The sequence below is a fragment of the Phyllobates terribilis genome, unplaced genomic scaffold (genome assembly GCF_046119375.1).
Source record: "Phyllobates terribilis strain yellow unplaced genomic scaffold, ASM4611937v1 Scaffold_7__3_contigs__length_470593459, whole genome shotgun sequence".
Taxonomy (NCBI): Eukaryota; Metazoa; Chordata; class Amphibia; order Anura; family Dendrobatidae; genus Phyllobates; species Phyllobates terribilis.
This window is the reverse complement of record NW_027362767.1, coordinates 70,577,146-70,590,485: the sequence shown is the minus strand read 5'-3', so window position 1 is coordinate 70,590,485 and position 13,340 is coordinate 70,577,146. Positions and strand designations below refer to the sequence as shown.

The 13,340-nt window shown below is 45.2% G+C and overlaps 2 protein-coding genes across 2 annotated transcripts in view; one reads left to right on the top strand and one right to left on the bottom strand.

Moving 5' to 3' along the window:
- The window catches only part of RTN1 (reticulon 1), a 268,041-nt gene extending 264,662 nt beyond the window's left edge, over nucleotides 1–3,379 (bottom strand). The window contains exon 1 of the mRNA XM_073638741.1: nucleotides 3,019–3,379. Coding sequence (XP_073494842.1) covers nucleotides 3,019–3,202 — 184 coding nt within the window. The 5' untranslated portion in view covers nucleotides 3,203–3,379. The remainder of the gene's footprint in view (nucleotides 1–3,018) is intronic.
- Nucleotides 3,380–3,563: 184 nt separating this feature from the next.
- The window catches only part of LRRC9 (leucine rich repeat containing 9), a 198,616-nt gene continuing 188,839 nt past the window's right edge, over nucleotides 3,564–13,340 (top strand). The window contains exon 1 of the mRNA XM_073638737.1: nucleotides 3,564–3,608. The gene's annotated coding sequence lies outside the window, so the exon portion shown is untranslated. The remainder of the gene's footprint in view (nucleotides 3,609–13,340) is intronic.

Sequence of the window (13,340 nt, the reverse complement as noted above, 5' to 3'; positions counted from 1 at the left end):
CGTTCTGACATCGTGCGGCCACCGCACTGGGAGCGCCGCTGCCGGGAGGAAATTAACTTTATTCTTCCCGGCAGCCTTGCTTTTTCAGTCATCGCTCTGTGTATAGAGAGTGGGGGCTGTATCCAAGCCCCCTGCACTGGTTGACAGCCGGCCCTAATGATAAGCTGCTGTCAGTCAGTGTCGGGGGCGCAGTTACAGCCGCCACTCTCTATACACTGAGCGGTGACTCATACCGTGCCAGTGCCGCCCATATGACAAAGAGCGAGGCTGCTGGGAGGAATAAAGTTAATTTCCTCCTGGCAGCGGGGCTCTCAGTTCACCGGGGCTCTCAGTGTGGTGGCTGCACGGTATCAGAACGCTATTAACCTGCAGATTAACCCCATATCTGCAGGTTAATAGCATATTATTACCTGACAGGTTTCCTTTAAAGACTTTCATATTTTTTTTTTAGATGTTAATATTGATGGCCTATACACAGGATAAACAATCAGAGGGCTACTCCCAAAATCATATTCATCCCCTAACCATTGGAAAAAGAAATAACTTGCTGATTGCAGGGAGTATGACTGCAAGATCTGCTAGCCATCCTGAGAACATGGCTACCAGCAGACGGATCACCAGCGATCATTAATTCATCACTTATTCCATAGATAGGGGATAACATGTGATTTTGAGAATAACCCTTTAATTCTCGGATTGGTGGGGGGCCGACTCTCAGCACCACTCCACCAATCAGCTGTTTGAAGGGGCGACAGTAATGTGATGAGCGCCACATCCCCTTTATTCTTTACCAGTCACAGCTCCGTAAATTTTTTTGTGGCGGTCTCTGGTTCTGCAGCTCATTCCCATCCATCCATTCCTTTGAAAGGTATCGTTGCGGCCTATTTATTCAGCCGTTGGATAGTGGTACCAGATGTCAGCCCCCTCCTATCTGATATTGGCTACCTATCTTAAGAAGTTCCAGGAAACCCCTCTAATGTGTTCTTTCAGCCTCAGTTTGGATCCTTTTGAAAACAGAACAGTCAGAAAGTCACGCCTTGTGTTGTAAATGGAAGCTATAACAACACTAGTGTGAACATGGCCTATCATCTACATTCGCTTAAGATTTGAATACATTCTACTGGTCCCTGTTATCAGCCATTAAAGGCAGAGAAATAGCTGACTATCTCCATATTAACAGAAAACCCCAATAAACAATTTATTGTGATGCTTCAATAACTATTGTAGAAACAATTCCAAAACTATAAAACCTTCATAAAAAATGCCTTTACATCAATGTATTCATGTTGCAATGTTGCCACCGATTGCTACTGAAAATGTGGATATATGTTCATGGGTGCAACTATATGCTTATCAATTCTCTCTAATCCATAGACAGTGCAAACTTAGACTAGAAAGTCTTAAAATGTGCCAGATTTTCTTACCGCCCTTTCACCCCTTCTAAGCGGGGTCATGCCCCCTTGTCGTAAAAGGAACAGAAAGTGTCTAAAAAGCATCATAAATATACTGGAGGTCATGAAAGAGAGTTTTTTGGCGCAGATTACGCCACTATTCTGGCGATAAATTTCCCCCTGTAACTTTGTCTGGGGATAACACAATGGTGGCTTTCTGCTTTCCGGCACTACTATGTAGGCTCAATGATATATGGTTGTATTATCCATACCTTTAATGTTATTTTAAAAATAACAAGTTATCCCATATTCATAGGATAGGAAATAACTTGCTGATTGCTGGGGGTCCGACCATTGGAACTACCAGTGATCTTGAGAACGTGGCTATGAAACTCAAAGAACGAGGCTGTGCAGCCGCATTTTGAATGGAACGGAAGTGAGCAAGCTCGATCTGTGCCCCATTCACTGTCTGTTGGAACTACCGGAGAAAGCTACTTCCGGCAGTCCTGTAGACAATGAATGGAGGTCGAACATGCGCACCTGTGCCCCATTCAAAATGGGAGTACAGAGTCCCGTTATTGGGTTTTTCAGAGTCCTGTTATTGGGTTTTTCAGATTCCCATTATTGGGTTTTTCAGAGTCCTGTTATTGGGTTTTTCAGAGTCCCGTTATTGGGTTTTTCAGAGTCCCGTTATTGGGTTTTTCAGAGTCCCGTTATTGGGTTTTTCAGAGTCCCGTTATTGGGTTTTTCAGAGTCCCGTTATTGGGTTTCAATAGTCCCATTATTGGGTTTCCAGAGTCCCGTTATTGGGTTTCCAGAGTCCCGTTATTGGGTTTCCAGGACGCCGTTCTTGGTATCTTCGGGGAAACCAAACCTCCAGTGATCACCAAGTTATTCCCTATCCCTGTGGGTAGCATATAACTTGTTATTTTGAGGATAACCCTTTAATCATTGTTACCTTTGCTACGGTTTCAGATTCCTGTTATTAGGTGTTAAGGGGCCCATCTCATTTTGCTTTGAGGCCCTATGAATTCTAGTTACACCCCTTTAGGTTATACACATTATATTTCAAATCATCTTCTAAAAGAAAACAACAAATTTTTCTTGCACTTTTGCTTCGAGAACTCCTTAAGCGTCACACTTAAAATGACAGATCCAGCATCCACTACACTCTGCTCTGTGCTCTTATATTCTCTGGCACAATCTATATTGTCGTTACCAATCACTTTCCCCAGCCTAATTATTTTAGATTTTTTAAAAGGTAAAGGGGGAAAGCGGATAAGAAAATATATGATTTCACATTTTCCTCTATTGAACAGCTGGATGTGATCAGCTATGAGGAATGCATCGCTGCCCATCTGCAAATGTTGTCGTTGTTTTACATTGTATATAATCAGAAATATTATTAAAGTGTAACTATGTAAAGGCGAAAAGGAGACGGGAGAAGGGGACACAATTTTGTTATTGTTGCATAGGAGTGTTTAATAAATAAATATAATGTGCAGTTGTTTGTTTACAAATAGAACAATGGACGTATGGTAGCAGCAATCGCTGTGATGCACTTGTCATTGCTACCTGTATACGGTGCAGGAGGATGTTCGGGGGTCTGGAGCGGTACCCTGCTTACCTGTGGATGTGGTCCCCTTGGTAACAGGGGGATGCTCTGCCTGCTGAGCTCTGCTGGTCCCCCCTTTCTGGTCCAGAGAGCCCCAGGCGCTGCTTCCTGCAGAATCTGCCTCCTCCTGTAGAAACATCTGAGCAGCCACATCACCTTCCAGCCATCTGCTGACATTCCCAGGATTAGCAGCCATGGTGGGCTGTATCTGTTGCAGTTATCTCTATGGGAAGCTGCTGGGATCAGGGGGAGAGGGAGAGAGGGGATGGGTCAGTGCTGCAGTGTCTCCTGGAAGATGCCACAAACACTGGAGCGTTACGCAGGTGCAAATGGCTTGTGTAGTTTCCACTAGTTCCACCTCAACATCACTGCCTGTGCTGACCAATCACAGGCTGGCGATTAGCATAGAACGTCTCACCGCCCATACACCCTTTCATTGCTGGAGCATGGTGCCTGCATGCATTTCGCTAATGATTTATCGACGGTTCAAGCGTTAAAGGGTTAACAGCATGTATACATGTAAAAAAAAATATATATATAAAAAAAATTCACAATCTGGGAAATGGTCTGTATCGGTTGCCTTCCTAGTCATGATGACACAGGTATGTGCCTGGCATGTCAACATTGTAACGACACACAATCCGATGACATATTATTTCGATACGTACGATCACTTCTTAAACGAATTGATGAATCGTAATAGTTTTTTTTTTTTATCACGCACGGGATCAATTTTCAATGTGCCGCATTAATTGTCATTTACGACAAGTCAGGTTGCCACCATGGCAGCACCACAATTATGGGTCAATAAAGGGTTAACCATGTGCAAATGGTAGCTCCTGTGTAACACCTATCATTATAATGGATTCTTATTGATTATATAAGGCTTTGGCTACACTGTGACTTTTTGTAGCACTACTGATTGATTTTAACTATTAAGTGGCAGCTGCTGTCCACCAAATTACATACAACTCAATGTATTGCTTTGGGCTGCAGCTGTAGCTACTGTATAGAGTTAAAATCAATCAATAGAGCTACAAAAAAAAAGTCACAGTTTAGCCCTAGCCTTAAAGAGTTTATCCAGAATTTTTTTATTTTTTTTTTACTATGTGCCTAAAAACTAACAGGCATGTAGTTGCTAACTATCTGTCTGTTGTATCCGGCGCTGACTCAAAGCAGTCGCCTGCAAACGATTCAGCGGCTCCACGGCACTGCAGGTGCAGAACCATTCTCAAAATTATAATTCTTTCGCCACCATGAGGGGGCGCTCACTGCATGTTGACTTATCATTGGGGATGTATAAAACCCATATAGTGAGCTCCCTCTAGTGGCAGCTGCAGATTTCAATTAGTGGCATCTAATTGAAATAGACATCTATCTAGTGGCAGCGTCAGATAGACAATTCCTGAGCATTTTAATAGAATCTGTCATCAGGTTTAAAGAGGACCTGTCACCAGGTCAAAAGTGACCAAATCGTGCTATTTTATTCCTGCTTCGACCCTGAGTATTTAGTTTACTACATTTTTTTTTAATCCGCTGTACTGTTCCAGAGATATGGGCCATTTTATTTATTTATTACTAATTTGGACCATAGGGCCGGATGGAGGCTTAAAAAGCAAAAAAAAAAACCCTCAACAAAATACTCAGGGAAAGGGTACGCTCCCATCTGCGTATATAAAGTAGCTGAGATTCACAGCCTGTAAAGTTGGAGAGTGTCAAGCGAGTGTCATACGATAACCTTACTGATGTCACCGCTCGTTGCAGCAGCCGGATTCGCACGCTACTGTCATTGTGTTCCGGCAGCCATGCTGAGGGGTCACATTACTGATGTCATTGCTCAGCACTGCATCCGGATGTAGCAGAGTCGGGGATCGTCGTGGGACGAGGATGGATTTTTTGGCGGACCCCGTTGGATTATTTTATTTTTTAAAGGTAATAAATGTGTAAATGAGAGTAATGGCGTGCTTTTTACAATTAAAGGACTTTTCTCTGTGTGTGTCTTTATTGCTTTTGACTATTGGGGTTAGTAATGGGGGTGTCTTATAGATGCCTCTCCATTACTAACCCCTGGGCTTGATGTCAGCGGAAATTACACAGCTGATATCAATCCCAAAACCATTACCCGGCTTGCCAATGCACCAGGGCAAGCGGGAAGAGCCAAGGCTAAGCGCCAAAATTGGCACATCTAATGGATGCGCCATTTCTGGGGCGGCTGAGGGCTTGTGTTATTAGTCTGGGAGGTGGCCAATATTCATGGCCCCTTCCCAGCCTATTAATATCAGCCCACAGCTGTCTACTTAGCCTTAGTTGGTTATTAAAAATAGGGGGGACCCAACATCATGTTTTGGGGGTCCCCCCTTTTTAATAACCAGTAAAGGCTACACAGACAGCTGAGAGCTGATATTAATAGGATGGGAACCTTTATGGATATTGGCCCCTTCCCAGAATAATTGTCACAGCTCTGTTGTTGGGTATCTCGGGGCCAGGGGCTCCTTCTCTGTCCCTAACGCTAAGGTCGCCCTAGCTGGCCCTGTTCCCTAGATTACTTCTGAAGGTGAAGACGCCGTGGCCACGTACCTTGTCTGAACTCCTCAATCCACCCTCAGTCTGTTCCCTTCTTCCGCCCAGGGAAAAGGGGAGTAGTAGTGTATGGCAGTACACCAACCAGACTAACAAGGTAATACAAAAAGGGGTAAAGGAAAATACGAATCATACAAATATATGCACACTAACAACAGTGGTTAACACTGGGGAGTGGAGGATGGGGAAAACCAAAATAGGAGAAGAAGAGGATTACACACAACCTAAACCACACAACAGTCTTAGCTTAAATCCTCCAAACACCTTCTCAAACAACAATTCTCCACCACACTCCTAGCACCATGCAGCATAAGCTAGCTCTGGCAATGACTCTAAGCCAAAACCCAGAATAAATAGGAGCGGGGCTAACACTGGATAGCTGAGAGCCTTAATGCAGGTAAGCTTCCAGGAGCTCACAATTGAGCAGATTAACCCCTGCAATGCTGAAAGAAACCTGCACCATTTAATATGAAGGTGAAAGGCTTCAATTGAGTGCAGGAGTGGGAGGAATCAGACTCTGCGGTCTTCTGGCTCCTCTCTGTCGCGGTAAACCCATGACAATAATAACACCAGCCCCCAGCTGTCTGCTTTCCCTCAGCTGGTTAATAAAAATAAGGGGGGCCCCACGCCATTTTTTTTTTCATTTAATTTTATATTTATTAGCTAAATACTAGTGATGCGCGAACAAGTTCGGATAAGAGGTTATTTGAGTACGTTCGAATGCTAACAGAGTATCTACAGCGTGCTCGAAAAACATGTTTGCAACGCCGCAGCTGCATGTCAAACAGACGCGAATCATGCAACCCCGGCGACGCAAACATGTTTTTCGAGCATGCCAAAGATACTGAATTAGCACCCGAGCGTGCTTGGATAACCCCTTATCCGAGCACGTTCGCTCATCACTACTAGATACATGTACAGTAAACTACACACTCACTGCACTAATTATATATCTCACTGACATCTTTCTATCTATTCTGTTCTGATGGTTCACGGCTGTACTCGGCTAATGAAATGTCTGGCTTCCTAAGAGATGGTTGCATAAAAATCCGATGGCACACACATAGACCGCGTGCCGTGCGACTTTTTTCTCACAACCATTGACTTGCATTGGTGAGTGTCGGCCGTTTTACGCGGTCATACGTAGCAAGCTGAGACTCTTCCCTCACCCCAATTCCAGGTGAGGAAAAACTCGCAGATGAACACTCCCTAATTTAATAACATTGTTGCGAGTGCAATGCGATTTTTTTCTCACATTGCACTCACCGATTTTATACGCAGGTGTGAGTGAACCCAACAGTGGGGATAAAATAAGAGCAAAACTGCCATTGCCTTTTTTTGATGTGGTGACAGGTCCTTTTTAAGACACTTATTAGGAAGCAGTATAATGACTAACTTGATTCCGATGCTGGATCACTTCACTTTTTTCTTTTGTTTTACTTTTCATAAAATTACGATTTATCTGCCGAATTATTGAGTTTAGCCCCACCCTCCTGCATTTGATTGACAGCTTCTTCCCTCTGCACTATCAATCAGTGTCGGACTGCTTCGTGTAGCCGCAAACCATGAATATTAAGGACTTGGCAGCATGAACACATAATTGAGAAGACTCCAGCGCTGAAGCAGATATAACCAGGGATTTCATGAAAATGACTGCAAGAGAAAAAGTCATATCATAAACCTGGTGACAGATTCCCTTTAATTGGATGATTTTGTGAAGTTGAGGCTTTGGAGTGGTATATCAGAGACGCAGAACTTCAACCTCTATAATTTTGGACCTTTTTAGATTAATTGATCTGAGACAATAGATATATTTTCTCCCTCTACACCTCAAATGCTTTTTTATTATCCTAAATGACCAAAAAATATTAGATATAAACCACCCTAGACCTCTAATAATATTGGCATTATCCCATATTTACTGTAGACTATGCCAAAAGTTAATAAGTATAGTTTAGTGAGCAGAATTATTTGTCCTCTCTGTCATGGCCATGAATGCACCTGCTTTTAAAAAAATGTCCTTTTGACCTATGTTGTTCAAGAAGAAGGTTCTGTGATCTCGGTTGTGCATGCCTGGATCCCGCAATCTGGAAGTTCGGACCTGACTTTTGCTAGAAAGTGTTTAGAGGAATATTAGGAACACTTCTGACCACTTTTACTAATAAGAGTTATCTAGAAAAATCACGAGTCTGAGGGTGGGCAATTTTTTTTTCATAAATAAAAAGGGCAGCCCAGACTATTGATAGGTAGTCTTTAAAGTGGTATTAACATCTCAGTCATTTATAAATGTCTGTACAGGAGGCAAGACAAAATAGGGACTCTGATGCCCCACTGCTCCATTAGGAGGAATGATCCTTGGATTCTTTATATGTAATATCAGGTCAATGCATTTTGGGGGTGGTATTGATCCCTTTATTTATTTTATTTAATTCCACAGCACTTTACAGACTTCATCGCTGTCCCCATTGGGGCTCACAATCTAAATTCCCTATCAGTATGTTTTTGAAGAGCGGGAGGAAACAGGAGTATCTGGAGGAAACCCACGCAAACACGGGGAGAACATACAAACTCCTTGAAGATACAGTCCATGATGGGATTTGAACCCATGACCCCAGCGCTGCAAAACAATTGTGCTAACCAGTGAGCTACCATGCTCCCGATTTGGGTGATCCCGAAACGCGTTGACCTGATATCAATAAAGCACCATTTTACATACAAAGAATCCAAGGATCATGTCTCCAAAACAAAATAGCGTGTCATCAGAATCCCTATTTTGTTATTTTGTTTCCTGTACAATATACGCGGACAGAAAGAGGTTCAGGGAAAAGAGACGCCAGTAGCAGCTCCGATTTGAATCTCTAGAGCACATGTCAAACCAGGCATGCGGGCCAAATCTGGCTCTCAAGATGAGTATATTCGGCCAGGGACGCCAGGTGGGATCCCCACCCTGCATCGCACTTTCAACTGAATTGGCATCTTGAATGCCGATACAGCTGAAAGCAATGATAAAAAGGAGAGCGTCAGCTGATGTTCCCTACGCCATCATTCTCCCTCTGCGTCTGATGTCTCAGCCCAGTGGGAGCGATCAAGTCATTACAACGCACCCCCTGTGCTTAGCAGTGAGGATCTTCAGAGCGCTCGCTGCAGAGACCAGAGAATTGGGGGACCTGGGAGAGGGGAGTATGTATTTTTTTTTTTTTGTGTGGGAACCCTTTATTCTGTATGAAGGACAATGCAGGGCCACGTTATACTGTATGGGGCACTATGTGGGGCCCATTATACTGTATGGGGCACTATGTGGGGCCCATTATACTGTATGAAGCAGTATGTGGGGCCCATTATACTGTATGGAGGACTATGTAGGGCCCATTATTCTGTATGGAGGACTATGTAGGGCCCATTATTCTGTATGGAGGACTATGTGGAGCCCATTATACTGTATGAAGCACTATGTGGGGCCCATTATACTGTATGGAGGACTATGTGGGGCCATTATACTGTATGAAGCACTATGTGGGGACATTATACTATATGGAGGACTATGTGGGCCCATTCTACTGTGTGGAGGACTATGTGGGGCCCATTATTCTGTATACAGGACTATGTGGGGCCCATTATTCTGTATGGAGCACTATGTGGGGCCCATTATACTTTATTGAGGACTATGTGGGGCCCATTATAGTGTATGGAGCACTATGCTGGGCCATTATACTGTATGGAGCATTATGTGGGCCCATTATACTGTATGGAGCATTATGTGGGTCCATTATACTGTATTGAGCACTATGTGGGCCCATTATACTGTATGGAGCACTATGCGGGGCCATTATACTGTATGGAGCATTATGTGGGACCATTATACTGTATTGAGCACTATGTGGGGCCATTATACTCTATGGAGCACTATGTGGGGCCCATTATACTGTATGGAGCACAATGTGGGGCCATTATACTGTATACTGTATGGAGTACTATGTGAGGCCATTATACTGTATGGAGCACTATGTGGGGCCCATTATATCATAGGGAGGACTATGTGGGCCCATTATACTGTATGGAGCATTATGTGGGCCCATTATACTGTATGGAGTATTATGTGGGGCCATTATACTGTATGAAGCACTACGTGAGGCCTTTATACTGTGTGGGGATCACAGCTGGAGCATACTGTGTTGGGGGTCACCATACTTGCCAGGGAGATTGAGAGGGTAGGGGTACAGTAGGATCATTATACTGTGTGTATGGAGGGTACTCTGGAGGAATGCACTGTGGGTGGGGGTATCATACTTTGTTTGGGGGACACTTTTGTTTGCATCATACTTTATTATCTGTATTATTCAAGGTTTTTTATCCTTTGTTATTACATTTCTCAATTAGGCTATTGGCCCATATGCTTTTTACTACTCTTACATAACATATTATTCCAATATTTTATTCTAAGATCTATTAATTAAAATGTGTTTTGTTTGTGGGACAACCCCTTTACATTTGTTTCTATATGAAAAGGTTCACTGTTACATTTAATGATAAGGAAAATCATCCTCAATTCTAGCCATTTTTTTATTAAATATCAAGGTTGGTCCGAAACTTTGTCGAAGTTTTTCATTTAGGCTTTCTGTGTATTTGAGTTTGACATCTCTGCTCTAGAGTCTACAAAAGTGTTGTGTCCTGCACACAAATCAGCAGTCAAAAACCCCAGAAAGTTTCTATAGGAAACCCATAGGAAGCACCGCTATAAAACCGTGTTGCCCTATGAAGTGCTATCTTTTTTTGTAAGTCAACAAGTTGCCATTTATGAATATATGTTTCAATGTCATGGCCACAAGTAGTCAGGACCAGGCAGGGAAACAGCCGAGCGTGGCAGCTTGGCTGTTTCCATCTCAGTGTATCACAGTAGATAGTTTGATGCAGAAATAGTTGAATTCAGTTTTGATCATAAATTAGCTCAGAAGTTTGTACAGGAGAGAAGAGATAAGAGTTACAGAGCCTGCCATCAGACAAGCTCACTGAGGAATGCTTATAAATAATAGGCCAGCATTATCAGGTCATTGAAGGTCCAACTCTTGGCAGTCCTGACAATCAACTTCTTGTAGAGGCTGCTGTAGCTCTGCAACTAAGTAGACAGTTCTGTAAACATTGAAGGGGGTTTCTGGGATTAGAAAAATTGGATTTAATTCTTTTCCAACAATAGTAACACTCTTGTCCGTGGGCTAAACCTGGTATGGTCCATCACCCTTATTTAAGTGAACTGAGATGAGTGTCAGTACTAAACGCAACTAATCGACAAGGGTTTGCTATTTCTGAAAGTCTCTTGTCTTGGATATATTTTACAATACCCTTTTTTGACACTTCCTCAAACTTTTATGCTAGATGTAAGGCTACAGTAGTGCTCAAAATAATAACAGTCCAATATGACTAACCAGATTAATCACTGTTTTTGGCATCTATAATATAACGCTATAAGCGTCCCTGTAATGCACACGCTCGGACTGACTGGCGTGTGCGTGATTAGTGATTCCACTGTGCCATGAACCGGAGAGTGCCTGGAGGGGCGTAACTAAGTATCTGCCCGATCCGACCAAGGTCGCACGACGGCATACGATGCCAGTGCACCAGGGAGGAACCGAGCAGAGGGACCAGGTGCCACTCCAGGTCAGGCCCCGAACACGGCTGTTGACCCACGCCGGGGAATACAGGAACAGGCAGGCTAGAGCGCAGGCTGGGTAGGGTCCAGTACAGACTGGGAGACGAGTTCAGAGCCGCAGATGCGGTAATCAAGCAGAGCAAAGCGAAACCGCAGGTGCGGCAGACAAGGCCGAGCAGAGCGAAACCGCAGACGCGGTAGACAAGGCCGAGCAGAGCGAAACCGCAGACGCGGTAGACAAGGCCGAGCAGAGCGAAACCGCAGACGCGGTAGACAAGGCCGAGCAGAGCGAAACCGCAGACGCGGTAGACAAGGCCGAGCAGAGCGAAACCGCAGACGCGGTAGACAAGGCCGAGCAGAGCGAAACCGCAGACGCGGTAGACAAGCCTGAGCAGAGCGAAACCGCAGACGCGATAGACAAGGCTGAGCAGAGCAAAACCGCAGACGCGGTAGACAAGGCTGAGCAGAGCGAAACCGCAGACGCGGTAGACAAGGCCGAGCAGAGCAAAACCGCAGACGCGGTAGACAAGGCCGAGCAGAGCAAAACCGCAGACGCGGTGGACAAGGCCGAGCAGAGCAAAACCGCAGACACGGTGGACAAGGCCGAGCAGAGAAAAACCGCAGACACGGTGGACAGGGATGAGCAGAGCAAAACCGCAAGTGCGGTGGACAAGGCTGAGCGGGCAGGAACCGCCGAAGCGGTAAGCAAGACAGGACAGAGATAAATCGCCGAAGCGGTAAACAAAGACAAAGCAAAGGGGACAGGGCTCTGTTCACACAGAACAGACCAGAAAAGAAAGGCAGAACCAGATACACACAAGGTACTTGCAAAGAAGTAGCGAAAGGACTCCAACTCACAAACGGAAGTACAATGACAACGAGTAGAAGTTAGGTGCAGGTTCAGACTCTACAGAAAAAGGGAGCAAATGGACATAAAGACAAAACAGATAAGAGGCTAGGAGACAGTTCAGACAAGAACAGTTACTGCAACAAAATGCAGGAACGGGCCTAGGTAAAGCCAAGTGCTGGTTCAGACACTGCAGAAAAAGGGAGCAAACGGACATAAAGACAGAACAGGTAAGAAGCTAGGAGACAGTTCAGACAAGAACAGATACCGTAAGGCAGGAAACATAGACAGGACCTGGCACATCAGTGACAAGAAGCCAACTGACAGAACAAGATGCTCAGGCAAGGATTCCAAGGAGGAGCTGGTTTAAATACCAGGTGACAGACAGCAATAGGCTGAGGAAGCATTAGGGGTGTGTCTGCAGCAGCTACAAGAAACAGGAAGTTCAGCGGGCGTCGCCCTAAGCAGCCAGAGCAGAGCAAAGCAGACAGTATAGAAAGAAGCCAGAGTGGCAGTCTGGACTGGAAATCAAGTGCGCGCTCTTGCACAGTGGGAGATGGACCACTATGCAAGGACGCCGCCAGGTATGTTACAGTCCCTCTGTCTGAAGCCTCTAAAGACTGCGCAAGCGCGACACGCCTGCGCAGTCCGGCTCCAAACAGAAGAACGCTTGGAGCCGTTACAAGTAAGAGGAGTGTATGGCGCCAGAGATTGCAGTATGCGAAGACACTGAACGCATACCGCGATCTCCGGCGCCATACTTACATACTTACCTGATCGGGAGGATTGTTGCCGCGGCGCCTCTCTTCGCCGGACACCGGGGGCGGAGTGAAGGCGTCGGAATCGGCGCATGCACAAAGCGCTATCTGGCGCCATTTTACTGAAGACACATTTGTAGCGTGTCTTCAGCAAAATAGTGCCGGACAACACGGTATGGGCACGCGGGTACTCCGGCGCCACACTCCTCCCCTGGCCTCCGGCAGAACAGGACACAGCAGCGCTAGAGCATAGGGAAGAAAGGTGAGTATAAGTGGGTTTTTTTTGTATGTGCGCAGGGTGAAAGGGATGAGGATTGGGAGGTGAGGGGGCCACACATACCAGGTTTGGGGGATGAGGGGGCCACACATACCAGGATTGGGGGATGAGAGTGAGGGGTACCATACATACCAGGATTGAGGGGTGAGGGGTACCATGCATACCAGGATTGGGAGGTGAGGGGGCCACACATACCAGGTTTGGGGGATGAGGGGGCCACACATAGCA